Raw genomic sequence first — 26,809 nt, forward strand, 5'->3', positions numbered from 1 at the left:
AATACCCCAAATGTACCAGAGATTCTACTACAGTGTAGTAGTGGCATATTCTTCTCTAAAATGAGAATTATAAAAAAACTTGCCACATTAGATTTGACATGTAATTTAAATGTCACAACTGAGAGTACAGAATTATATTTACAGCCCATGGTCAGTAGAAGTTACCATTTTTATTGTTGTTTGTGCACATTGGCACGGGTGTTAGTTCTGTGTTACAGGTGCAGTGCCTGGCTGTAGCTAGACACAGGTGCTCCTTGACTATCTGGAGCTGTTGTCTTTGCTCCCCAGGCTCTTCAAAAGGGAGATGTGCACTCTTGTGTATGTTTGCACGTCATCACATTTATTTATTTATTCACAGTGTGTATGTGTGTGTGTGTGTGCGTGTGTGCACCCGTGCCCACATGTATGTGAAGCATGCATGTGAAGGCAAGACATCTTGTAGCAGTTGGTTTTCCCTTCCTTCCTGTGGGATTGAATTTAGGTCATCAGGTTCGACAACAAGCTCCTTTACCTACTGAGCTGTGTTCAGCTTTGTGTGCCTTTTAGATTAATCAAGGAGACTGAGAACAGTGTTCTTCAATAGAAGTAAAACCAACATGAAGTTAGTAGATCTAAATTTTCAGGTAGTGGGGTTGGAGAGAGAGTAAAAGTGCGTGTCATGAAGCCCCAAGGACCTCAGCTCACATCCCCAGCACTCAGAGAAATCCAAGTGTGGCAGGGAACACTTGTAATCACTGTACTGTGGGTGAGGGGGCCAAGGAGGATGCCTGGGATTGCTGGCCAGGCAGTCTAGCCAAATTGGTGAGGTTCAGCGAGAGACCCTATCTTAAAAATAAGGTAAGGAACAATCAAATATTATATCCAGTACTGAGTTCTGCTCCCTCCTCCATCTCACACCAAAACATTTATGGCTGCATATTTTAAATGGTGGGAAAAATAAAATAATATTTATCACTATGTTTTCTATAATGTAGTGTATTTGAAATATTCAAAGTGAAATCATGAACAAATCTGAAATATTTTGTGGATTCTTTTTCATAAACCCTTCCAGATCAATCTGTTTTGTATTTCACTCTTACAGCACATCTCAATTAAGTTGGCTACATTTCCAGTGGTCTCCTGTGTTGTATGACAGATTTTTTCTGGAGAGACCCAACACACACACATCTACTTACACCAGAAAGGGAACCCATGACAGGCCCAAGTGTGAATTGTAACCAAACTTTAAGTTGGTGAATCAGTGAGCCTTTGGTGGGGTTACTAACAGGAGTGTATGTGAGGCATTGCTTACAAAGTCAGGGATGACTCAGAAGCAGCTGTATCTCTGAACAGACCACCCCAACACTGGGGATGCCTCACAAAAGCTGCAGCCCCAGAGATCTCTATATAGCCTGCAGGCAGGTGAGAGGTCCATGTGATTACTGGACAGCTTAGAGTCACCCTGTGACTCTTTCCCCGGCCATGTGACACGGGTTTACTTTCAGAGTCTTGTGAGCCTCCTCCCTCCAGGGAATGTTTCTGTTTGGAGGAAAGTGCCAGGCAACAAGTCACATACCATGATGACCACTGGGTAGAACAATCCAAGAGCCACTGAAAACTCCCAACGCTTGTGCATCTTTACCATAAATGTGAAATATGTGTTCAGAACTATTCTATGTTGATTTCACTTGTCTAAAGATAGGCCCTTAGTCTCTAGTATGCTAGGAACTTAATGCTCAAGAACCCAAAAAATGTTTTTTTTCTTTTGAGACAGGGTTTCTCTGTTTAGCCCTGGCTATCCTGGACTCGTTTTGTAGACCAGGCTGGCCTTATACTCACAGTGGTCCACCTGCCTCTGCCTCCCAAGTGCTGGGATTAAAGGCATGCGCCACCATGCCTGGCCCCCCTTTTTAATTTCATATTGAGTTCATTTCAAGCTCATGTTGGTAAGTACTTGTTATATTATGGTTCCGAGAAGATACAAGAATAGGAACACAGTTGCTGCCTGAAAAGTCATTTTCAGGCTGTTGTGAACGAGTAACTAGGTCCTACAGTATACCCAAGTAAAAATGGGCATAAAGTTAGAGTAACAAACAGTATTAGGGTAATTTCTTCCTAAAAGAATGAAAATGATTACTCTGGTCTCCTTAAACACTACTTTTCATGGCTATAAAATTTTTGGGTTGAACTCCGAGGTTATAAGGAACCTGGACAGCATGAGGCAGGAAAGGGTAAGTGATGGTCCTTGAAAATCCCAGCTGAAGACAGGGAAGCAGGGGCACGTTGTTCCCAGCATCAGCTGTGCCATGTGAGGGAACACTAGGGATTTCCACGGCTTTCCCCTCTTCCATCTGTCTGCACTGGCCATTGAGTGATGACTTGCTGAAGATTTACTGCAAGTATCTTGCAGGTAGGAACTAAAGTGGCTTGCTCAGCTGCCTTTTTTAGACATCCCAGGACCACCTGCCCAGAGTAGCACTGCCCAGAGTGGTCTGACTCCCTTCGCTGTCAATCTTTTGTTAAGAAAATGCCCCACAGACCTTCCCACAGGCTGTCTGTCTGAGGAGACATTCTCTCACTGGAGGTTCTTTGTCTCAGATGAGCCTAGCTTGTGCCGAGTTGACAGAAGCCACCCAGCACAGGGTCTCAGTTGTCCTAGCAAACTCCCACACCTTCCTGCTCACCCCAGCCTGTTAGACGGCATCGCTCTGTAGGACTTTCTGTTTTGTTGTAAGGATTCTGTAGTTGGCATTGCCCTAGAAGGTAGCCACATCTATTGACTGAGCATTTGAATTCGGCTAGTGTGACTGAGGAACACAAGATTTAGTTTGAATTAATTAAAACTCAAATTTGGGTAGTAGAATCTCAGAGTTATAGCAGCTGTCCCTCTCCAGCAAGGAAAGCAATCATTTTTCAGCTCCTTTTTTCTATTCTTCATGTTTCAGAGACTGTTTTTTTTTTTTCTTTGTTTTTGTTTTTGTGGTTTTGGAGACAGTGTGTCTCCGTGTAGCCCTGGCTGTTCTGGAATTCACTTTGTAGACCAGACTGGCCTTGAACTCAGAGATCTGCCTGTGCTGGGATTAACGGTGTGCGCTACCATCTCCTGGCCAGAGACTATCTTGAAGTGCTTTTTGTTCTCCTACCTTAATTTATGTGTCCAGTCACGATTTGCATTTTGTCCTCAGAGTTGAGTGTGAGATTGTAGTCATGAGTGTCCTTACTGTGAAGTACTTGAGAGCACAGGGAAGTAGGGGCTGACTCTTCTCATTGTGTTATTAAATCCTGGGAAGCAGCCAGAAGTGGTGGTGCATGCCTTCAATCCCAGCACTTGGAAGGCAGAGGTAGATGGATCTCTGTGAGTTCGAGGCCAGCCTGGTCTACAAAGCAAGTCCAGGATAGTCAAGGCTATAGAGAGAGACCCTATCTCAACAAACAAACAAACAAAACACAAAACAAAATTGGATGCTTCCTGTTATATACACAAAAATGATTCATTACCAAGAAATTTCTTGCAACACAAAAGGGTGAGATAATTAAAATATTTGCTTTATGATACAACCAATCTATACAGCTCATCTCTCCTGGACTGTCTGAAGTGACCAGGATGGTGACACACTCTTTTGTATAAAACCCTTCCTCTTCAGAAACCCCGAGGTAAAGTAAGTAGAGTAACAAACGAGATGGCTGTCTGCATATTGTTTTACATGAGAAAATAGAACTTCTCAGTAATCCATTTGTTCATAGTTTACTTAAAACAGTTTATTGGTTTTGTTTGGGGAATAAATCATATTTTCTAACTCAGAATGTAAGTACAAATTCTGTGGTATGCTCTTGAATTTTATCATGATTGAACATACATTAATGAGTCTATACTAGTTCATTTTAAGAACTTTAAAATTCCTTAATTATTTTTGATGTGTGACTAGTCGCTCAGAAAGTTAAATATCTACATATATATTTTAACATAAAATGACAGTGTTAATGAAAATTCTTTTTAGAGGAACAATGATGTTAATACATAGAGAAAATGGCAGAATGTTTCACTACAAGGGTTATAATTTTGAAGTTCTGTTTAACAAAACTTCCATGTTTCAAGATTCGATGCTCTTTCACTGCAAAATCGTTTTTAAGAATTCATTCTGTGAAAAATGTAGATCTTCTTTATACCACAGCATTTATACTATGTTTTTTAATATATTAGAGAGAGAGAGAGAGAGAGAGAGAGAGAGAGAGAGAGAGAGAGAGAGAGAGAGAGAGAGAGAAGCCTAGGAAGCATCCTGTGGCGCTCACTCGCAAATAATGTTGTTCCCTCAACATAGAAGTACAAGGGAAGGCTGGGTGTGATGGTGTATGCCTTTAATCCCCACTGGCTGGCCTTGAACCCATGCTTGCCTTTGCCTCCCAGGTGCTAGGATTAAAGGCACTTGCTACCATGCCGTAATCATTTTGCTTCCTTTTATTTTTTTTTTTCATTTTGCTTTCTTAATTACTTGCAAAGAAAACTTTATTTTCATTTCTTTATTAATAATAACAATTATTATTATTGATATTTGTGTATGTGTGGGGTAGTGGTGGTGTGTATGCCACAACTCTGTGTAGCTGGTTTCTCCTATCTTTATGTGGGCCATGGGGATCAAACTCTTTAATTCACTGAGCAATATTACCGCTATCCTCTACTTAAAAAATTTTTTAATATTTATTTACTTTTATTTGATCTATATGGGCCTTTAACCTGCATATATGTACTTGGCACATGAATGGAATGTTTGTAGAGGCCAGAAGAAGGCATAGGATTCTCTGGAACTTGAGTTAAGGGTTGCTGTGAGCCATCACGGGGGTGCCAGGAACTGAACCCAGGTCCTCAAAACTACTCAGACATTCTCCAGTGCACCCCACTCCTACCCCAACTATTTAAAAAAAACATAATTCATTTAAGTTTTGTGTGTATGACCCTGTAATGCATGTGTTTAATTGTGCTTATGTTGCGTGGGTGCATATGTACCACAGTTAGCTCATAGAGGTCAGAGGGCAACTACAAGGTCATGGTCCCTGCCTTCTGTTTTATTTGAAACAGGATCTGCTTGCTATTTACTGCTGCACATGACAGGCCAGCTAGTGTATGAGCTTCTGGGGACTCTCCTGTCTGCTCCTCCTGTTTCACAGTAGGACAGCTCTGTTTGTGGACCATGCTACTCTGCTCATCCACATGGGCCTTGTGGATTCAAACTCCTTTACTCACTAAGTCCTCTACCCCTAGACCCTGACTTTTTTTTTTAAGCAAAATATAGAATGATCTTGGGTCAGAGGGGTCCTCAGGACTTACACCGAGGCTTAGTGATTTCGTGGGAGCACTCACAGGACTCAGTGTGTCTGTGATCTGTTAGAGTGACAGAACAAAAAATAAAATCAGTGAGGGAAGTGATCCTTGGGGCTAATTGCCATGGAAATCAAGCACACATTTCCAGTAGTCCTTTCAGGAAGTAACACAGGATGCCGTTAAGCCTCCAGCTGGGGTCATGGTGGAAAACGTGCAGTGTCCTATGGGGATGGTGTCAGAGCCTCAGGATCTGATGGCTCTGTTGGGCTGCTCAGGTGAGGTGTTTTGTTCATTGTCATTGTGCAAGCTCTGTCAGTTAAAGGACAGTGGGGGTGTTATTTGGTTATTGTTTGAGATAGGGTCTCACTCTATAACCCAAGCTGCCTTGGAACTCACAGCATAGGCCAGGCTGGCCTCAAAGTCATGGCAATTCTGCTGTGCAGCCTTCTGAGTGCTGAGGTTTTAGGGGTAGTAGATAATTGGGCCTGGCCTTTTAACATTTGAGTGTACACGTTAAATATCTTACGGCTGTGTTATTGTAATTTTTCCTCTTCCCCTTTTCTTCTCATTCCCCCCTCTGCCTGTGATCAGAGTAGCGCTCCGGTCCTCATACCTGTCCCACTAAGCTACCTGGAGCCGCAGCCCTGTTTTGTTTCCTCTCTCTGCTTTTAGGTACAAGAAATGCTACTCAACATTGTCTTTCATCCCTGGTATATGTTTCTGTCTTTCATACATTGTATTTTAATATGACAGTTTTGATTTTGACGTACATCTTTGATTTACTCTGACACAGAAATAATATGTGCAGTTATATGCATTATATCTTGGAGAAACTTCCTCCTAAATTTGGATTTCTCCCATCTTCTAAAATGTTCGGTTATATACAGAGGATACTAGTTTAGAAACTTTATTTTATGTGTGTGTGCATATACGCACATGTGTGGGTGTACATGCTCACTGGTGCACAAGTGTGTGGACTAGAGCGTGCTGGTTCAGCTGGCTCCCTGCTCTGTGAGCTGCAGGGTATGTGTATTTCCCAGTGCTGGGACTGCAGGTGCTTGGCTCTCTGTGGCACCTGTACATGGGTTCTGGGGTCAGCTTCCTAAGCAGACACTTTCCTTACTGAGCCCTGGAATAGAGTGTTTTTAAAAAGCATTTGATCATGAAAGACTTCAAACATATTCAAAGAAGTGAGAACAGTATAAGAACCTAGTATTCTTGGCTTACTATTTAGAGGTCTGAATTACATGTACCCTCTTTCCGCCAGTCTAATTTTGAGATGTTATTTTTGAAGCATATCCCAGACAGGAGATGGGCTTTGTATGTGTGAATTAAGTGTGTGTGTGTGTGTGTGTGTGTGTGTGTATTATGTGTGCACATGTGTGTGAAGCTTTGCACATGTGAAAGCCAGAGGACAACCTCGGATATTGTTCTGCCAGGACACCACCATCTACATTAATTAATTAATTAATTAATTAATACCAGAGGACAGCCTCAGATATTGTTCCCCCGGGATACCACCATCTACATTAATTAATTAATTAATACCAGAAGACAACCTCAGATATTTTTGTGCAGGCACAACAACACCATCTGCATTTATGCATCTTTCCCCCCCTCCATCTGAGGCAGGGTCTCTCACAGGCCTGAAACTCACCAAGGCACTCACTATCGTACCTGACATTTTTTATATGGGCTTTGGGAACCTAACTCAGGCCCTATTGCTTGGGAGGCAAGTGTATTACCTACTGATCTATGGACTCAGCCCCGGCACTCAGGAGTTTATAGAGTAGAGTTTGAAAATTTTCTCTTTAGAAATGTTCCCCTCATTAAAAACACTGTCACTGCTCCAGAACTGAGTCTGTTTTAGTCTATCCTTATACTGTATAATTTAAGGATACATTAAAAGTTTAATATACAATATATTTGCCTTATAATGTTGCAGTTATAAACAATAATGAGATTAGTTATTATAATTCCTATTATTTTTTTATGTGCATGTGTTTATATGGAGGGCGGCGAGGAGGTACAAATGGACATGTGGAGGCCAGAGGCCAACCTTGGGTATCTTTTTCAACCACTTTCAGTTTATGTTTTAAAACAAGGTCTCTCACTGAACTTGGAGCCCACTCCTTTGGCCAGAATGGCTTTCCTATAAGCCTCACATCTCCTTCAGACTCTGCTTCCTCAGCACTGATAGCATAGGTGTGTGCTGCAGTGCCTGGCGTTTTTATGTGGTTGGTGGGGCTTGAACTTGGGTCTTCATTCTTGTTTTTGCATGACAAGCATATTACCAACCAAGCCATGTCCCTGGATCCTTGTTACTATCTTTTTCTTAAAGTTTCAGATTTTCGTGCTTTGCCATTTGGGGATGGGGTAGAAGCCTAATATTAAGACATTTATATTTTGTTTTCTTAGAATAGTGAATCATTGGTTGATAGTGTGTTTGTGTGTGTGTGTGTGTGTGTGTGTGTGTGTGTGTGTGTGTGTGTGTGTGTACACATGTACCACAGTGTACTTTTGGAGGTTAGAGGTCAATTTGCATAGTAGGTTCTTTGCTTTCACCTTTATTTGAGTTCCTGGTGTTGAGCTCAGTTTTCCAGCCTAGTCTGTTTCTTCCTGCTCAGTGGTTCGGGTTGTCCTTTGGGTGCTGTTCTGAATCCATATTAATTCTCACTGTGATAGTTTCCATCTGGAATGGCCCCCAAGGCCTTGGCTGCCAATCTGTGTCACTCCTATAACTGTTGACGCCTAGAAGAGGAGGGTTTAGTATGTTGAAGTTGGGTTACTGGACTGTGCCCTTGGAGGGATATGAACCACCCAGTCACTTCCTGGAATTCTTTCTTTGTTTACTAGTGGCTTTGAGGTAAACAGACTTCCTCAGTGACATACTCTTGGCGTCCTGTACTGTGATTTGTAGGTCTAAAGTGACAGGGCCAGGTGACCATGATCTAAATCTCTGAAGCTATGAGCCAAAACAAATCTAGATTGATTGACAGAGGTGTTTTGCCACACAGCAGAAACTAACATACTCTAATAAAGGCTCCATTGTTAATGCTTAGTCAGTTCTTAACCTGTCTGTGGAGCAGGCACATATTTACCTTACAGTCTTCTCAATTCTCAAACATGATTTATGAGGTATAATACCTAAAATAGTGTGGAAGTTTTTTGTTGGTTTACCCCCTCCTTGGTAGCTAGTTGGTTTTTCTAAACCGCTCATTGATTATTTTATCGCCCACTCCCATCATACTCCTGTCAGAGATGCCAGTGTCATCTTCCTGATGCCTATTTCATCTCTAGTCTGATGATTTTCCCCAAAGGAGAAGATTGTGCAAGATAAGAGTGCACCAGATCTGTTTCCTGTCACTCCTTAACAGCGCTTTACACTGATGACTTCAGGCGGGACACTTGTCCTCACAGTTGCTCGGTGCTTCCAGAGAGATTTATATCAGCAGCACCCCCTACCCCAATGTTTCTGGTCTTTATTTTTTTATTTTGAAAGTTATGTTACTTTTATTTCTTGTATTACTCTCGGTTAGTATAGTATTCTAATCAGGTCATCTGTCTACCATCATTCATGTAGACCTTATGTAATGAATTAAGGCCTTATAAAATGTACGGTATGAGGATTAAGACTTCAGTTCTGAAGTTTTGATCATCGAAGTAGGAAAGAAAGGCGTTGGAGTTAGACGTGACACTTAGCCAACTGTGCTGGCTAGCTGTCTTCTTCTTCCTACTGCTGAGGAACGGAGTAGCACCACAGTTACTGCTCTCAGTCTCTGCTCAGTTTTCATACCCTAGGAAGTTGACTTGACTCTCAGGGTTTCCTTGAGTAATCTATTTTTACTAACCTCAAAAGTTCCGAGTTCCTCTGGTTTTAGTACATTGTTGCTTACTTAGTTGCATGTACTTTGTTATATCCCATTGTACAGTTTTCACTCACTTGGTTCCATGTCCGGTGGAAAACACTTTCCCAGGACACACAAGTGGCAGAAGCTGACTTTATATAATTGAGAGGAGAAATACCCATGCTGAAAATTACTTATGGGTTGTTGGACTTTAACTTCAGTTTTGCCAATCAGATCCCCAATGATTAAGAGCTCACATGGTAGAAATAATAAACCCTGTGTTTGTTCATAGAAGGAAATTAATGCTTCGGGAGTTCAGTTATCAACATGTTAGCAATTGGCAGAGTTAAAGTTTATTATATTCATTTTTCCCTCTGGTAGTTACATTCCCACAATGTGGTTAGCCATTTTTCATGATTTAAATTTCTTGCTATATATATGTATGTATGTATGTGTGTATATATATATATATACATACATATATATGTATATGTATATGCCATACATATACATATATATGTATATATACACACACATACACACACACACATATATGTGTGTGTGTGTTTGTATGTGTATCTCTGTTGACCTTTTGATGCTGAGAGCTAGTTAGGAATCAGAAGGTATTAAGACTTATTAGAAAGTCACACATGTGTTGGGAGAGGGATAGCCTATGCTCCTCAAACTCCTCCAGTGATAAACCATCTGAATTTACCTTACTGTGGTATGCAGTGATTCTTGGAGCTGCTGTATCGTTGACTATATTGGTAAATTTATACCTTCAGCTCTGAGAGTGTCTACCTTTGACATCATTGTACCCTTTATCTGGTGGTAAATTTTTCTGGTTCCAAGTTAATTTGATTATACTGTTAAGTACTTTGCTTTTGCAAATGGTTGGCTTTTAATACCCATTTATAGAGTAAAATGATTGCAGCATTATTACAAGATTCATTTTGCTGACAGGAACTCTGCCAGCTGGAGAGGAGTTTAAGGATAATTTATGTATTTTCAAATTATTGTCTGTACCCAAGCTATGAAGGATAAAAAGGTGGAAAGATGACATTCCTGTCCTTGGTATGGCCATGTGGCAACCACAGAGGCTTTGGAGTTGGATTGCTTTGGTCCAGCCCTCACCTATACTTGAGCTTCAGTTTGTCACCTGAATATGCTACACTCTATCTCCAAATGTGTAGGAGACTGAGAGCTAAGTATTTGTTGTTGTTGGAGGAGTCTGTGCAGATCAGGCACTCAGGCTGGATTTGAGCAAAGTTAGAGAGATGGAGTCCCATAGAAAGATGATTGTCTGATGTTTTTGTTAGTCTAGGTCCTTTTCTTCTCTTGGCCTTAAATGACTCCCAAAAGCTATATGCAGCAAGACTTTAGTGACTCCAACAGTTCTCAGCCTGTGGGTTGCTACCCCTCTCGGGGTGGTGGTGGGTACCGGGTGTCAGATGACTCTTTCAGGGGTCACATATCAGGTATTTACATTACAATTCATAACAGTAGCAAAATTGCAGATATGAGGTAGCAACAAAACACTTTTATGGTTGGGTGGAGGTCACCACAACATGAGGGATGGTATGAAAGGACTCCAGATTTAGTAAGATGAAGAACCAGTGCTTAAGATTTTTTGCTTAATTATCGTGTTGTGATATTACTATAATTGAATCTCAGAGGAGTGAAATTACACCACATTTACCTTTTGATGTTGGTGCATGCCTACAGATTCCTTATATGTGGAGGAAATAATTAGCTTCTCAGTACCTGTCAGTAGACTGCTTTCCCATGAACTACTTAAGCAATAAGCAGAGGCTATAATTAGAAATATCAAGTAATTGAAGAAGAAAGAATTGATTAATCTTAAAAAGTCTAATTTATATAATGTCCTTTTTTTGGTAGAACAAATTATGTGATTTGTGTGTGTGTGACCCAGATTAATTTATAGCTCCTGGGTTCAAAAGACTTTACTGCTTCCGTTTCTCAAGGAACTTTGAGTACACCATAAGCTACAACCACATCTAAGTAAGATGAAGAGTTTTAAAAAGATTTATTTTATTTTAGTGTATGAGTGTTTTGTTTGCATATATGTGTATATATATATGTGCATAGCCTGGTGGCCAAGGAAGCCAGAAGAGAGGGTATCAGATCCCCTAGAACTGGAGTTGCAGATGGTTGTGAGCTGCCATGTGGGTGCTGGGGAGTGAACCCAAGTTCTCTGGAAGAGCAAGTGCTTTTAATCACCGAGCATCTCTCCGACCCCTCAAATGAAGAGTTTTTAAAAGGGCCCTTTAAACATTAAAATTCTTGGATTCATTTGTGCCTATGCTTATAGACACCATTCAAGCATTTTCCCTTTTTTTGTGGTATAAAATTTATGTTTTGATTTTTCCTCTATAGATTTGTACATATTATTATTTGCTACTCTTTGAGAAGTGGCAAAAAACCAAAACAAAACAAAAAAAAACCCATGTATACATAGAATTTAGGTCCATGTTTCACAGGACCTGGGCCAACATTTGTGAACTCCAAGGATCTTGGAGCCTGAGTAAGAAAGCTGTGAGCTTCCTGTGAACTGTGGATGGGCCAGAGCACAGAATGTGCTTCTCACAAGGGGCCTTCTAGAAAGGATCCTATAAACTGTATAAACTGTGGTTAAAGAATGCTCTGGAAAGTAAGGACTTGAGGGGAATGCCCTGCTATGTGCTCATTATCTCTGTGGGAAAGGCTCTTTGTCATGTGAACAAAGATGATAAGACTTATCAGCAGGTGTATTCCCTCCCTGTACGCGTATTTGCTTAAGCTAACTGTAAACTTCACCTCGTGTTTCTGTTGCGTTAATACTGGAAGTAAGAAGTACAGTGTTTGCACCACTCCTGAACTCAAATGTCTGGAGCCCTCTGGCTCCGCACGCAGGTCTTTGGAATTCCCTTTGATCTCCAGAGACTGAGCCTCACTGGCCCTGGGGTGGGTCAGCACAAGTGCTCAAAAATTGAATTATCAATGTGCTTTTATAGTGCTTTTGCCTAGCTTTGTGACATGAGTTTGAGAAGTTGTAGAATGAAGGAGAGATAAACATGTTTTTTTTTGTGGTTGTTGTTTAGATCACAAGTGGGGGATGAGAAAAAGACTTGTGAGAGAACAGGTGATGTTTATCCCCTTATCGAACTACCATGTGGGGGAGATTGGTTATTAAGCAGCTGAAAAACATCCTTGAACAAATTCTGAGAGGAGGTATAAATGTGAGCCAAAAACAGGAGGTGGGGCCTTTGGAGACTTGAGATAGTTTTGGTTGTTCATTGCTCTGCTTCGAGATGCTCCTAGAGAGAACTGCTTGAGGGAAGGCTTCAGGGCTTCGGGTTCTGCCTGAGGTTCTGGGTTCTGGTTGCTCTGGGTTCCAGCAGAAGGAATCCTGCTGATTAACACCAGGAGAATTGCTCCTCGGAACTGACATCCTTACGGTTTCCTTATTGTATTCTTTAATCCTCTTTTCCTGTTGTTTCAGTTAGTTGGGTTATAAGTTAATAAGTTCATAATAAAATATATTTGTTAAGAAAATTGAGCCTAGAAGAGAAACAGATACAGTGTTGTGTGTTTGCATTGGATGATGATACAGTGTTGTGCGTTTGCATTTCTTTTGTGTTGGATGATTACCTTGTATGTTGTTCCTTTTCACTAGTATGTGTTCATTTCTATGTTTTCATATAGTGATAAGTGTGAGCTGTCTCTCTTAAGAAAGGGGGCTAGTTGTAAACATTTTATAGTCTCATATTTGATGACTGAAACTGTAACAGAGCACTTTCTATTGTAACCTGTAAGTAAATAATGGCACTTGTGATTTTTACTATAGAACTATCTGTAAGATTGTGGCGGGAGGATTGGGGGCCATAGGAAGGGTTGCCAACATGTATATTTTCCCTGGAATTTAGAGATACATCTTCCTAATGTACTTACTTGATTCCAGGGAAACGCTGGCTTGTGTTTGGCTTGTTTGTTTTCTTAATGGCAGAAGGCTTATATGATAAATCCATATTCCTGTAATAGACAGTCTCAAATCTTTGTTTCTTGTCACTGTGCCAAAATAGAATGAAATGGTACATTGAGACATGAACTCTTATCATCCTGTGGCTACAATAAACCAAGATCCCTTTAGGGTTTGATTTTATCATATAGAAATAAAGTAGTTAAACAAATGAACTTCTTCCTTCCTTCCTTCCTTCCTCCCTCCCTCCCTCCCTCTCTCCCTCCCTTCCTTCTTTCCCTTTCCTTCCTTCCTTCCCTTCCTTTCTTTCTTTCTTCCTGTCTGTCTATCTTCATGGTCTGATGTAGCCCTTGCTGTTTTGGAACTCACTATATATAACAGGCTGGCCTGGAACTCAGAGATTTATCTGCCTTTGTGTGCTGGGCTAAAGCTGTGACCATGATGCCTGGTCTTTCTTACTCTTAAAGAACAATTCCATGATTATGTTTTCTTGGTGATAAAAATCAATAGTATGGCTGGGTGTGGTGGCGCACACCTTTAATCCCAGCACTTGGGAGGCAGAGGCAGGCGGATCACTGTGAGTTTGAGACCAGCCTGGTCTACAAAGTGAGTCCAGGATGGCCAAGATAACATAGAGAAACCCTGTCTCAAAAAACCAAAACCCAAACTAACAAACAAACAAATAAACAAAAATCACTAGCATGAAATCTGTCTCATCTGATTTCTCAGTACATTGTGTAATATTGCTAAGTATATGAATGTTGCTATGCAGTAGATCTCAAGAATACTCTCATTGCTGATGATTGATACTCCATCTTGACAGAGCAATACTACCTCAAATCTCAGTCCTGTATCTGCTAGCAACTGCTACTCCTTTTTCCTAGAAGAGTCTGGTCTCTTGGTACTCTGTATGAGTGAATTACATGGTATTTGTTCTTTGTGCCTGGCTGGCTTCTCTTAGCAGAATTCGCCAAGATTCAGCTAAGTCGTTCCATATGATGGGGTTTCCTTCTCCTTGAAAGCTCAATAGCATAGACCAGCTCTTTGTTCCTCCACCCATCCATTAGTGGCCTAGGTTGTCTCTGTTGTGAATAATGGTGAATGATGACTGCGGATGCTGCTGCAGACAATGTGAGTCTATAAATATCTTCTTGGCGTCCTCATTTTATTTGTTAAAGATAAATGCTAAGAAGTGGGTTTACCAGATCATTTGGTGGTTTTACTTGTAATTTCTTCACTTTTTACTTTGTTGATTTAAAAAATAGAATTTTTTGCTGTTTTATATGTTTGGTTATGCCAGCTATTTCTTGATTACCATTTCTGTAGAGTATCCCTTTGCTTTCAGCCATGTGCCTTTAGGTGTCAAATGAGTGTTCTGCAGACTGTACACAGTTCAACCTAGCTGTCCTTATCCAATCCTCTGCCTTGTCTTTTGGCTGGAGCTGAACCCATTTACATTAAGTGAAGTTCGTAGTGTGAAGGAACCTGCAGTTGTTAACTGTTTGTCTGTCTGATAGTATTCTGTCTCACTTCTCCTGAAACTTTTTTTTTGGTTTTTTGAGACAGGGTTTCTCTGTATATATAGCCTTGGCTGTCCTGGACTTGCTTTGTAGACCAGGCTGGCCTCGAACTCACAGCAATCCACCTGCCTCTGCCTCCTGAGTGCTGGGATTAAAGGTGTGCGCCACCACTGCCCAGCTGATTATTTGTTTTCTTTTGTGTATTTTTATGGTTATTCCCTTTATAATTACTATGGGTTCATATAAAACATCACTTAAGTGCAATAATATTTTCAGCTGAAAACTTGTGTACATAAATGTCAATCTTTACATAAATTCTGTCCTTTTATTTTTCTTTTTATGTTACCTTTTCTGTGTCTATTTATGAATTTCATAGCTATAGTATTGATGTCTTTTGTTTTTTAACTCATATAATAGAATTAAAAGTGATAGATGGGCCAGCAAGATGGCACAGCAGCTAAAGGTGCCAAGCCTGACAGTCTGAGTTTGATCCTTGGAACCTATGTGATAGAATGGGAGCATTGACTCCTTCAGTTTATTATCCTTTGACGTTAACATAAGCACTGTGGCATGCCTCCTCTACTTCCTCAACTAAATAAATGGAAAGAAGCAAAAAGAGACAAATGGTATATACTCACTTATATCAAAACACTAGTCCAAGGGATACGTACCATGAAAAACTTTACTTACCAAGAAAGTGGGTCAGAGGAGAGGACATCCTATTGAGACTGTAGGCGAGAGTAACATGGAAGAATAAGGAAATAGTAGGACCCACAGGGTCGTGGAAACCTACAAGAAGAACTTTATGACAGGCAGATCTGAGTCCTGGGGTCCTCCTCAAACTAAGGCACCAGCCAAGGAGAATATAGGCAGTAAGCTTCGAACCCCTACCAAGACCTAGCCGACGATCATGATATTCTCCACCATTGAGTGGAGAGTGAGATCTGACTCTCACACGAACTCTGGTGCCCCTTTTCTGACCACGTCCCCTGGATGGGGAGGCCTGGCGACACTCAGGGGAAGGATAGCAAGTTACCAAGAAGAGACTCAATATTCTAAGAGCATATATAGGGGGAGGAGGTCTCCCTCAGTCACAGACATAGGGGAGGGGAGAAGGGGGGAAGTGGGAGGGAGGGAAGAATGGGAGGAAACAGGGGAAGGGCTAACAATCGGGATGTAATATGAATAAAATAATAAAATGGAAAAAAAATAATCCATTGTTTGTGTTTCAGACGGTAAGTGTCTCAAGTTATAGCACTATAGGATTTTGATTGTCTGTGTATTTACTTTTCCAATAAACTTTATGCTTTCCTATGCTTTGATGCTGCTGTCTAGTGTACTTGCTTTTCATTTGGAAGGGCTCTCTTTAACAGTTCCTTTTAGGCAGGTTTAGTGGCGAGCTCATTCAAGCTTTTATATAGCTGAGAGTGCCTTTTTTCCTCCTGATATTTGAAGTGTTTTGGTAGTTTTGCTTTGCTCCCACTTTAATACATCATTTTGAATACGCATTTACTCCCTTCTGGCTTGTGAAATTTCTGCTGAGGAATCTGCTGATAGTAGAAGGATTTTTGTAATCCATGTTTTAAATCAATTGCTTCATCAAAGACTTGAACTCTGAATCTGGAAAGATAAAATAGTGCTTTATGGAGCCAGATAGCAAGATTGTGGCAGCAGCGCCCCTGACTCAGTACTGTGTTGTTTTCTGCACATGTAGAGCAGGAGGCTCAAGAGCCTGGTCTTGACATTAATGACACTCTGCTATGTTTGCAGACAGGAACCCTAGCATAGCTGTCCTCTGAGAGGCTACACCCAGCCCCAGATCCAAACAGATGTGGAGTCTCATAGACAAACATTGGCAAAGCATAGGGAGTCTTGTGGAAAAGTGGGGGGAAGGATAGAAGGACTTGGAGGTGACAGGAGCCCCACAGGAGACCAACAGAGCCAACTACCCAGGCCCTGGAGGGCTTTGCAGAGACTGAAGCACCAACCAAGGACCATGCATGGACTGGACCCAGGCCCCCTACACAGATGTAGCAGATGGGCAGCTCAGGCTTCATGTGTGTCCCCTAGTAAGGGGAGTGGGGCTATTGTCTGCTATTTGATTACTCCCTCCTGGCAGGGCTGCCTTGCCAGGCCACAGGGAAAGAGGACACGCTCAGTCTTGATGTGACATGATGAACCGGGGGTTGGGGGGGGACTGCTCCCATTTCTGAGGAATAGGAGCAGGGGGTGAGGGAAGAGGGAGGAAGGGTGGGATCTGGAGGAGAGGGGGCTACGATTGAGATGTAAAGTAAATAAATTAGTTGATTAAAAATACAACAACAATAATAAAAGAACTAATGTATCTCATTAGGAAAACAGCAGCCCGTACTTCCAGGCCAAAATATTTTTCCTAGATGTGTGTAATTTGTGTTTGCTTTATCCTTTCTACTTACTTAATTTGGGCTACTATTTATAAAGAATGATATTGAATCAAATATTATTTAGTGTAAATATTTCTGACAGTTGTTTTGTTTTGTTTTGTTTTGTGTGTTTGTTGTCTGAACCAGGCAGAGAAAAGCTGATGTTTCTTGAGGGCTAAGACTCCTAAAGCAACTATACTTTTAGGGCATTAATACAACATTTTATTTCTCTCCTGACAATATAATTAAAACATTTGTTTAAAAGCCACATGATTAAATACACTGTTTTATAAAATGCCACTAAGTGCGTGATTGCCGTTCCCAGAACTAAGGGTCTGTCAGAGTGTCCTGGGAGAAACCATCACACAGGGGATAATTGATTAGGACCAGTGGAAGGCAATCTAAGATAACCTTTTGTTTTTAATTAAAATGGGAAATAAGAAGCCAGTTCAAAAAATTGTCTTCCTTCATTTGTGCAAGCTGAGAGTGATGGAGTTTTTGTTCCAGCAAAGTCCTATTACCTGTGAAAACCCTTATGAACTCTGGCTGTGTATTGTGCCTTGGTCCCCAGCCAAACCCACGTGCTGTCGTGATTTTCTATAGCAAGATCAGTAGCGCATTAATTTTCTAGCTGTCACACATTTTGGTGGTAGGGCTAAAAGGACATTTTTCCTTCCTGAAATTAATGTCAGTGTCTTCTAAGAAGCTTAGAAGAAATGAGCTTTCTAAGGTAGAAGAAATGAGTACATTCTGGACACATGTCTTTGAAATGTGGAATGTGGAAGACTAGTTTTTGGACTAGGTCTATCAAGCTAAGGGCTGAAATGTAGTAAAGAATCACACATTATTTTAAGTGGAGGATTTTTAAAAATTAAAAAAAAATTTATTTTTGTCTTTTGAGACAGAGTTACTGTTTTTCAGTCCAGGCTGGCTTTAACCCACTGAGTAATCCAGGCTGGCCCCAGACCTGTGTCCTCCTCCTTACATCTGTAGTGCTGGGATTCTGCTTCATGGGCACTGAACCCGGGTCTTTTCTTTAGTATTGTATTTCTTTTGCAAAGTTTTATTTTTTTTAAACTAAAATATAATTATATCTTTTCCTTCCTCCTTTTTCCTCCCTTTAACTTTCCCATGCCCCCCTGCTCTCAAATACCCCTGCTCTCAAATACCCCTGCTCTCAAATACCCCTGCTCTCTAATACCCCTGCTCTCAAATACCCCTGCTCTCAAATACATGGCTTCTTTTTTCTTTGTTATTATTGCACATGTATGTACATAAATATGTGAGTACAACCTACTAAGTCTGTTTAGTGTTGTTTGCATATAAATGATTACAGGACTGATCATTGGATACACAATTTAGAGGCTCATCCCCAGGAGAAACTAATTTTCTCTCTCATCAGCCATTAGTTCTTTATAGTTCCTTGTCTCGGGTTGGGCCCTTGTGAGAGTTCCTGGGCATTTCTAGAAGACACAATCTCACCAGCAGTTTTCCTGGTCCTCTGGCTGTTAGAATCATTCTGCACCCCACCCCCATGTTCCTGAGATGTAGGTACAGGAGTTGTGTTTGGATGTGTCCAGTGGGGCTGGGCACACAACAGTAATCTGTTCTCTGCATTTCACCAGTTGTGGTTTTTTGTCCTGGTCTTTGTCTACTCCAAAGAGAAACTTCTGTGATAAGGCATGAGCTACATTTACCTTTGGGCATAATAATAAGTATTTAGGAGCACTGATGGCTTCCCATGCTTGGCAGCTGGCATAGCACCTTGTAGTACAGTGAGAGTCCACAGGGAAGAGGTGTTTAAGTCAGTTATAGCTCATATCCCATGTCTGAAGTGCATTGGTGTCTTCTGCAGTAGGGGCTTAACTTCAGTCTCTATGAGACATCCAGGTTTGCTGAGCTTTTGGATTGCATTTTAAAGAGTCTTATTAAGCTATAATATGCATAAATATAGTTCACTCATTGGAAGTATAAAATTCAATTTATTTTAGTGTGTTTATAAAGTTGTACAGGTATTCGAGGTTGTTTCAGCTTTCAGTGTCCCTTGCTTTAAGGACTAGTGTCTCCCACCAAATAATTCAGCTGGAATTTTAATAGAGATTTTACTGAATGGAGATCAATTTGGGAAATAATGCCATGTTAATATTTATTCTTATAGACACATTTTAAAAACTACTAATTTCCTTTGTTTCCTGAGTTTAATTACTTCATATAAAAATAGCCTAATTGGACATATAACTATGTGGAATTATTTATTCTTTATATAGCTTAAATGTTGACTGTCTGTTTGAACTATAAACTTTTTTTTTTTTTTTAAAGATAAAGTTTCTCTGTCTAGCCCTGGCTGTCCTGGACTTGTTTTGTAGACCAGGCTGGCTTCGAACTCATAGAGATCCACCTGCCTCTACCTCCCCAAGTGCTGGGATTAAGGCGTATGCCACCACTGCCTGGGTTAACTATACATTTCTTATAGCTAGCCTATATATTAACTTTCTTATTATTTGGTGTCATAGTTGTTTAAGAAATACAGGTCTTAACTCATGTTTGGAAGGTGAATATAATAAAATTGGAGTATTAGTGTTAGTATGAAATTGACATTAATAACAAGTAGTTGACATTTTTAAGACTTCTAATTCATCCTTAGTCATATTTTTGCTTTGAAGAAATAAGAGGTTGGCATAGCTTTGTAGAATTCTGTCCATAGCCTAATTTATATGCCCTTTAAATTTGTCTTAGGTACCAAATCTGATTCCAGTTTTGATGTTCAAATTGGGAAGACCATTAGATCCTATACAATACAATGACATATTATATACTTTACCTACACTGGGTGTTCACAAGGTTAGTATGCCAATTGACTGTCTTTGGGTAGGGGAGGAAAACCGTAATAGTTGGGAAACATATATATATATTCATATTCAAGACAGGGTTTCTCTGTGTAGTCTTAGTTGTCCTGGACTCCCTTTGTAGACCAGGCTGGCCTCGAACTCACAGCAATCCACCTGCCTCTGCCTCCCGAGTGCTGGGATTAAAAGCGTGCACCACCACGCCCATCTATTTATAATATTTTAAGCCCTAATTTTTGCCATGATCATGTATTCCCCCTTTGTCTTCATTTTAGAGAAGCTAATGTCTTCAGGTAAACTTACTATTAGATGTAAAAATTCCTTTACACCCCTAAATATCTGTTTTTGCATTTACTCTTCCCTGAGGCTAGGCCCTTTGCTCCTAATTGCCGACTCTTCCCTCCCAAAGCTCTCTTCCTGGATCTTAGAAGACGGGTGAGAGCTAAGCTTGCACCCCAGTTCTTACTATAGCAAATGCCCTTTGCGTGCTTGCAGTTGCCTTCCTTCATGAAAACAGTTTCGCCACTATCTTCCTAGGTCTGCACAGGGCAGATCCTGCGAGTGATTCAGCTGCTCGGGACCACTCCACAACTAAGAGCCGTCACATTGCGCCTGTTGACAGCTCTGTGGGGAAAGCAGGTGAGTGTTGCTGTGCACTTGTTGCATGCTAAACACGTTCCTTTCTCTGCAGAATCAGTGCTGCTCAGAGTTAGTAATCGTAGTGAGTGCCATCAATGACTGCACTGACCAGTTTTGATTTATTGTGGTGTGTTCGATCTGTAAAACAGTCAGTTGTGTTTGACTCAGAAGCTGAGGACATAAGATAATCTTACTGTGCCACTTCTGACATGTCTCTCTCCATTTGTATGATAAAGTAATAGAAATATGGCTGTGATCAGAGGCTTTGTTGAAGGGTGTGATCTGGCCACTTGTTTTCTGGCATGAACAGTGCATGGGGCTGTAAGGAAAGCCTCTATAATCACAACAACATTCTTCTGTGCTCATTAGCAGAGATATGTTACAATTTCCAATGCAAATGCAAGATTTAGAGGTGAAAACGCTGCATAAAAGGAGATAATCATTATTCATCTTGAGTTAGCGAATTGCTTAAAAAAATTTTTTTTTTGTGTGTGTGTGTGTGTGAAATTGTCTTACTAGGATCGTGTGTACCCTGAGCTGCAGCGTTTCCTGGCCATGTGTGATGCACCCTCTCTCTCTGCGGGCAAGGAGATCCAGTGGGAGAAACTGATCGCAAAAGCTGCATCCATCAGAGATATTTGTAAACAGAGGTGGGATGGGCTTCAGTCTTTGGGGTGCATGTGAAGAGAAGTTACTTTTCACTTAGCTTTTCTTTTTTTCTTTTTGCAATACAGAAAGATACATTGTTTCTTCAAAAGTAAATATATTTTTTCCTTTTTAAATTGGTTTCTTTATTTTAGTGTAGAGAATATTTATATCTCTTTTCGGATAATAATTTAATGTTACATTAACATATCGCATCATGTTTTCTATTCTTCTGTATATAAATGCCTGACAACTAAGCAGTAGACTGTGGTCATAAGCAGTTCTTTGTTTTGCTTTTGAGGTGGGGTCTCACTGGGTAGCACAAGCTGGCCTTGAACTCAGGAGCCTCCTGTGTCAGCCTCTCCACTGGAGGCAGAGAATGATATTGAGTTTCTGTCTATCTGCTAAGCTTTCTGAAGAAGTGGAGACAGAGAGCTGCCTGCTGGTCTGTCTTAGGGATGAATCGATGAGCCAAACTGAAACAACACAAGCAAAGCTCCCCTCGCTTAGCGTCTGCTTTACCCCATTGCATGCCGTGGAGTAAGACTGTGTGGCGGAAGTAGAATGGGAGCACTGGACGTCATTTCTAGTTCAGTGGCTTCGCATGTGTGCTGGCCTGCGGCACTGTAGAGTGCCTGTGAATAGGCTCTCGCTCTGTCCAGGACCCAGGATGAAGGATGCGTCCTGAGGGGTGCAGGAGGTCGGCTCCGTTGTTCATTACATGGATGGTTCCTGTTTCCAGTAAAATCTCGAGTCAGAGCGTATAAGAATCTAAACCCTAGCAGTTCTGTCTCTTTTCTGAGCCTATCTGCAACATAAAAGCCGTAGCAGACTGAGGTACCAACAAGCTACACTTATGTAACCCAGGACCTGTGTGTCTGGATTTTATTAAAATCTTGGCATGGAACAAATTTCAGAGACAAGGAGTGATTTGCCGACCTTCTTATTTTACAAGGAAGGTTGAGGTGGAGGAAAGATTGGATGTCGGACTAGTTAGTCTTGAGAACTTACTCGTCTTCTTTTCTTTCCTACTATCAAATTTAACAAGTCTTTTTTTTAACTCCAGTTTTGGAAAATTATTTCCTTTTGTGGAACAATGAGACAGAAGAATCCTGTCAGTTTCATTTGTTGATAGTTTGTTAATTAGAGAAAAGTATTATATCCTGGAGGCTTTCTGAGAACAAACCCAAGAAATTGTTAGGCTAAAGACACTGTGGGGATGGTACAGTGTATGTGAGAGAGGTCGGAGAGGAAGGGCAGAGGACATGGTGGATGCAGTTCCTGACGTGGGACAGGTACCCAGGCAGCTATCCCTTGTGTTAGGATACTTATCATCTTGGTGATGATAAATACAATGACCATTTTCAGTGTCACTCCCATGAACTGTCCGATCTGCAGTGTCTGCTTTCACACTCAGTGTCTGATGCCAGAACAACCACCAGACAGAAGTAGCTTTGTCTTTTCCTATAATCTCTATAAAGATATGTCCATTAATTTAGCATTGTTAAAAATTCCCAGTTCTGACAATAGGATTTATGACTTTAAAGATTAACACTCATTAAAATGTACCTTCTTCGGGGCCTGCACAGGTAGCTTAGTGGGGAAAGTGTTGCTGTGCAATTCAGGAGCAGCTGGGTTTAGATCCCCTGTGCCCAGGTGAAAGCTGAGCATGTTGGTGCATGCTTTGAATGTAGTGCTTGGCTCCCTGAGATTTTCTTGGCCACCCAGACTAGCTGAAAGAGTGGGGCAGGAGAGATGGCTCAGAGGTTAAGAGCACTGTCTGTTCTCCCAAAGGTCCTGAGTTCAGTTCCCAGCTACCACGTGGTGGCTCACAACCAACTGTAATGAGATCTGGTGCCCTCTTCTGGTGTGCAGGCACACATGCAGGCAGAATACTGAATAAATAATAAGTAAATCAATCTTAAAAAAAAAAAAAAAGAAAGAAAAAGAAAAAAGAAAAAGTAAGCTCTAGGTCGAGTGCAGACCTTGTCTGAAAGAATAAGGCAGAGAATGATTGCAGGACACCGACCTCAACCTTTGTCCTCCATGTGTGTTGGCATACACGAGTAAACCTGCCATGGAAGCAGAACCCACACACATGTTTCTCTGCACATATGCATGTGCATATCCATATTGACTTGTAAGTGTATGCATGGATTTGTAGAAGTTTCTTCTTATTAAAACTTCTGTAGGAAAATAAGCATTAAATTGCAGTAGAAATGATCATAGTATAAAGACATTGAAGAACATGTGTTAGTATTTGAAGGTGTAAAGAATTAATGCCTTTATTATAGTCAGAAGATCTGGGAATAAGAAGAGCTCTTTGGTGGTAATTTTGACTTGAAACCTTCATGTTTTGTAGGCCTTATCAGCATGGTGCCGACATGTTGGCAGCCATTTCTCAGGTGTTGAATGAATGCACCAAGCCCGATCAAGCTACTCCGGCTGCCTTGGTCTTACAAGGCCTTCATGCGCTCTGCGAGGCTGAGGTAAGCAGTTCTGAATTGGCTTGTATAGCTCTTACGCTATGTTACAAGGGTGTAAGATCAGATTTGGGTTGATGAAAGTTTCAGTATTAATTCTGGGAATTTGGTTTTGGTGGTGGTGGCCAAGGAGGGCTCAGGGGAGTTAGAACAGGATTGTGTTGCATACTTTTTTCCTGAGGGGATTTTGATTCTTCAGCCTGGCACTTTATAGAGATCCTATCTTTGGTTTTTCTTTCGTCTTTCTTGTTTTTGTGAAGCTCTTAATTGTGTTTACTTCTTAATTTTTTTGATTAAAGAACCTTAGAATCAGTTAAGGCAAAGAAGTAGCCGTGGGTCAGTGGCACTCGTGTTGGCTGAATAAATCATTACTGATGTGAAGGCTGGCAAAGGAGTCTTCCCTTCCTGGTGACCAGGTCTGGTAAATGGGTGAATAGCAGAACAGACTTCAAGTCATTGCCTGAAATCTAGACTATTCCTGGAGTAACAGTCAAAGAACACTCGTACTGTTAGAAGAAATATGATCATCACGTCAGCGGTCTTCCTTCATCTTACCAGGGTTTTGACACAGTGAGTGTGCGTACTGCAGTTTAAGGGAATAAAGACACTCCTAGTGTGGCAGCTAATTGTCATTGATGATGATTGCTATAAGATAAACAACAGAATCAAGTGTTTGTATGTTAATGTCTTTGTGTTAATATTTCTTATGTCTGTTTTCAACAGTTACAGGGTAGGATTAGCAGGAGAACAGACCTCAGAGAGACATTTATTTACTCAGGATCTAGGTTTGGGAGGAGTTTGGGCTGTGTGAACACTTCCTTCTCCAGACTGAGTACAGTCCCTGTTCACCAAAGGATGTGCCCTCAGGATGGTTCTGTCAGACCTGCCCTCTTGTAGTTGGAAAGTTGTTAGGCCTTCACAAGACTGCTACAGCAGGTGACTGCTCACTGAACTGTCGGCTTCTATTTTCTGTTGCTTCAATTAGTCATGTGGCGTCTTTACCAACTATATCACTTTTCCAATAAATAGCTAGACTTTATTTTTAAACAAAATTTTAACAACATTGTGAAAACTGTGTTATATACTTCCATCATGCAAACGGACTGTTTTTGACATTGAAGCATTTCCTTTAAATTTTTATCCCAATTAACTTTCTTCTAACAAAATGGTAATTTAGTCTTATTGTTCCTATATTTCTGTTGGTTTTTTTTTTCTCTCTCTATCATTTGCTGTTAGTGTAAGTGTCAAGCATATATTAATGCTTAAGTTTTAGGAGATTCACTGAGTTTGGCATGAAGTCTTCTTAGCCCATTTGTCTAAGACGTCATTGCTAAACTATATTCAGTACTGACGGTCGGAGAGCACTGTCCGGTGGTAGACAGTCATGAAAATGGGTTTGATGACCACCAAGAGCTGCCGGAGGCTTATGCTCTTTAGTCAATTCACTTGGTCATAGCTATGCTTCAAATGAAGATAAAAAGAGAGTGTATACAGAAAGACTCTCGCCTGCCGTCGGCCCATATTGCTGCTCTCTAGATGTTTGACTTGCTCCTGATCAGTTGGTACCTAGTTAGGTGGAGTCTGTCACAGAGGTTCTGAATAGTTCTTCCTTCTTTTCCCTGACACCCACACAATATATGATAGTGATCTGGTTTCTTCTTCCTGTGCTATCTTCTACCTCATCACTAAAGCTATATTTCCATCCTTGTATACCCAAGGACACCATTTGGGATTGTTGAAAACTTAGGCCTAGGTCCATTCTCTGACCCAAACCATCACCTACAAAAATAACTTGAGCCAACTTGAATGCCGTCTTTCCTTGCTTCTCAGTGTTCTTCTTAGAGCAATGGTTCTCAACCTTCCTAATGCTGCAGTCCCTTCATATAGTTCCTCATGTTGTGGGACCCCCAACCATAAAATGATTTCATAACTGTAATTCTGCTATAGTTCTGAGTCATAATTAAATACCTGGTATTCGGGATATATGATGGGATTGTGACCCATGGGTTGAGAGCCACTGTCCCGGCAGCACTGAAGCAGCGTGTCGAGTTTTTTTTTTTTTTTTAATTTAATAAAGCTCATTTCTTACTTCTTTGCTAGGAGAAAGGAGTTATTCTTTCTCATCAGGTCTCCTGCCTGTTAACATTATATAGTCTAAACCTCATATCAATTTTCAATCAAAACTTCCCTTTAAAAAACCTCATCTGAAGCTGGGTGTACCTGGCACATGCCTTTAATTCTAGCGCTCTGGAGGCGGATGTCTGAGTTTGTGGCTGCTTGGTCTATCGCACAAGTTCCAGGACATCCAGGGCTATTCCTATAAAGCCTGTCTCCACCACGCCCACAAAGGAAGACACTAAATTTGGCATGTTTCGAATCTAGTATGTAATAGACTAATGCTAGTTGTTAGTCTCCTTAAATCATGTTAACAAGATAAGAATAAATCATGGAACAGTACCACCAGTCAATTGATTTTTACATTTTTTGTGGGTGTGGTCAAATGCTTATTTTGTTATCCTTTATTTTCTAAGAATTCCTCATCTAGAATGTAAACTTTTACTGATGCTTTGTAGAGATAAATACACTACATGCCATGTTTTTTTCATAAATATTGCAAGTATGCTGACGTGTATTGTTTGTTGATACTGTATTGCTGTTAGTTTTTGGTAATAAAAATGGTCTTTATTGACATTTAGTAGTGAATAACTGTATGTTCATCTAAATAAATAGGAATAACCCTCCACTTTGATGGTAGTTATATCTCTTTCTGTCTTGTATAAGACTGCACCCTTTATGCTTGTGTGTTTTCATTGTGAGGTTGCTGCTGTTCTGTCCCATGATATATGCTAAAGTCATGAAATTTATTCAATTAAGCATCCCTTTCCAGGCCATAGTTAATATTTACTGACTTGGGCTCATTTCTCCTGTTGGGCTGGTGTGCTATCCTCAGAAGTCAGCATTCATTCCCCAAGGCCATTTACTCTGGTTTCTAATTGGTAACATGTGTAGAACACGGGCGTACTCACCAGGTCCAAGACTGGACTTATTCAACATAACTATGAATCTGTTTCCCAGAAGCATTTGGTCATGATTTGTCTATTACTCTTTAGGTCTTCGACTATCAGATATCATTAGGAATATAAAGAGATAG

General features: G+C 40.8%; 1 protein-coding gene across 1 annotated transcript in view; it reads left to right on the top strand.

Moving 5' to 3' along the window:
* Positions 1 to 26,809, top strand: part of Focad (focadhesin) — a 282,156-nt gene that overhangs the window by 95,888 nt on the left and 159,459 nt on the right. The window contains exons 11-14 of the mRNA XM_051164051.1: positions 19,782 to 19,886; positions 20,429 to 20,530; positions 21,050 to 21,180; positions 23,538 to 23,664. Coding sequence (XP_051020008.1) covers positions 19,782 to 19,886; positions 20,429 to 20,530; positions 21,050 to 21,180; positions 23,538 to 23,664 — 465 coding nt within the window. The remainder of the gene's footprint in view (positions 1 to 19,781; positions 19,887 to 20,428; positions 20,531 to 21,049; positions 21,181 to 23,537; positions 23,665 to 26,809) is intronic.

The sequence above is a fragment of the Acomys russatus genome, chromosome 2, assembly GCF_903995435.1.
Source record: "Acomys russatus chromosome 2, mAcoRus1.1, whole genome shotgun sequence".
In the NCBI taxonomy this organism is placed as follows: domain Eukaryota; kingdom Metazoa; phylum Chordata; class Mammalia; order Rodentia; family Muridae; genus Acomys; species Acomys russatus.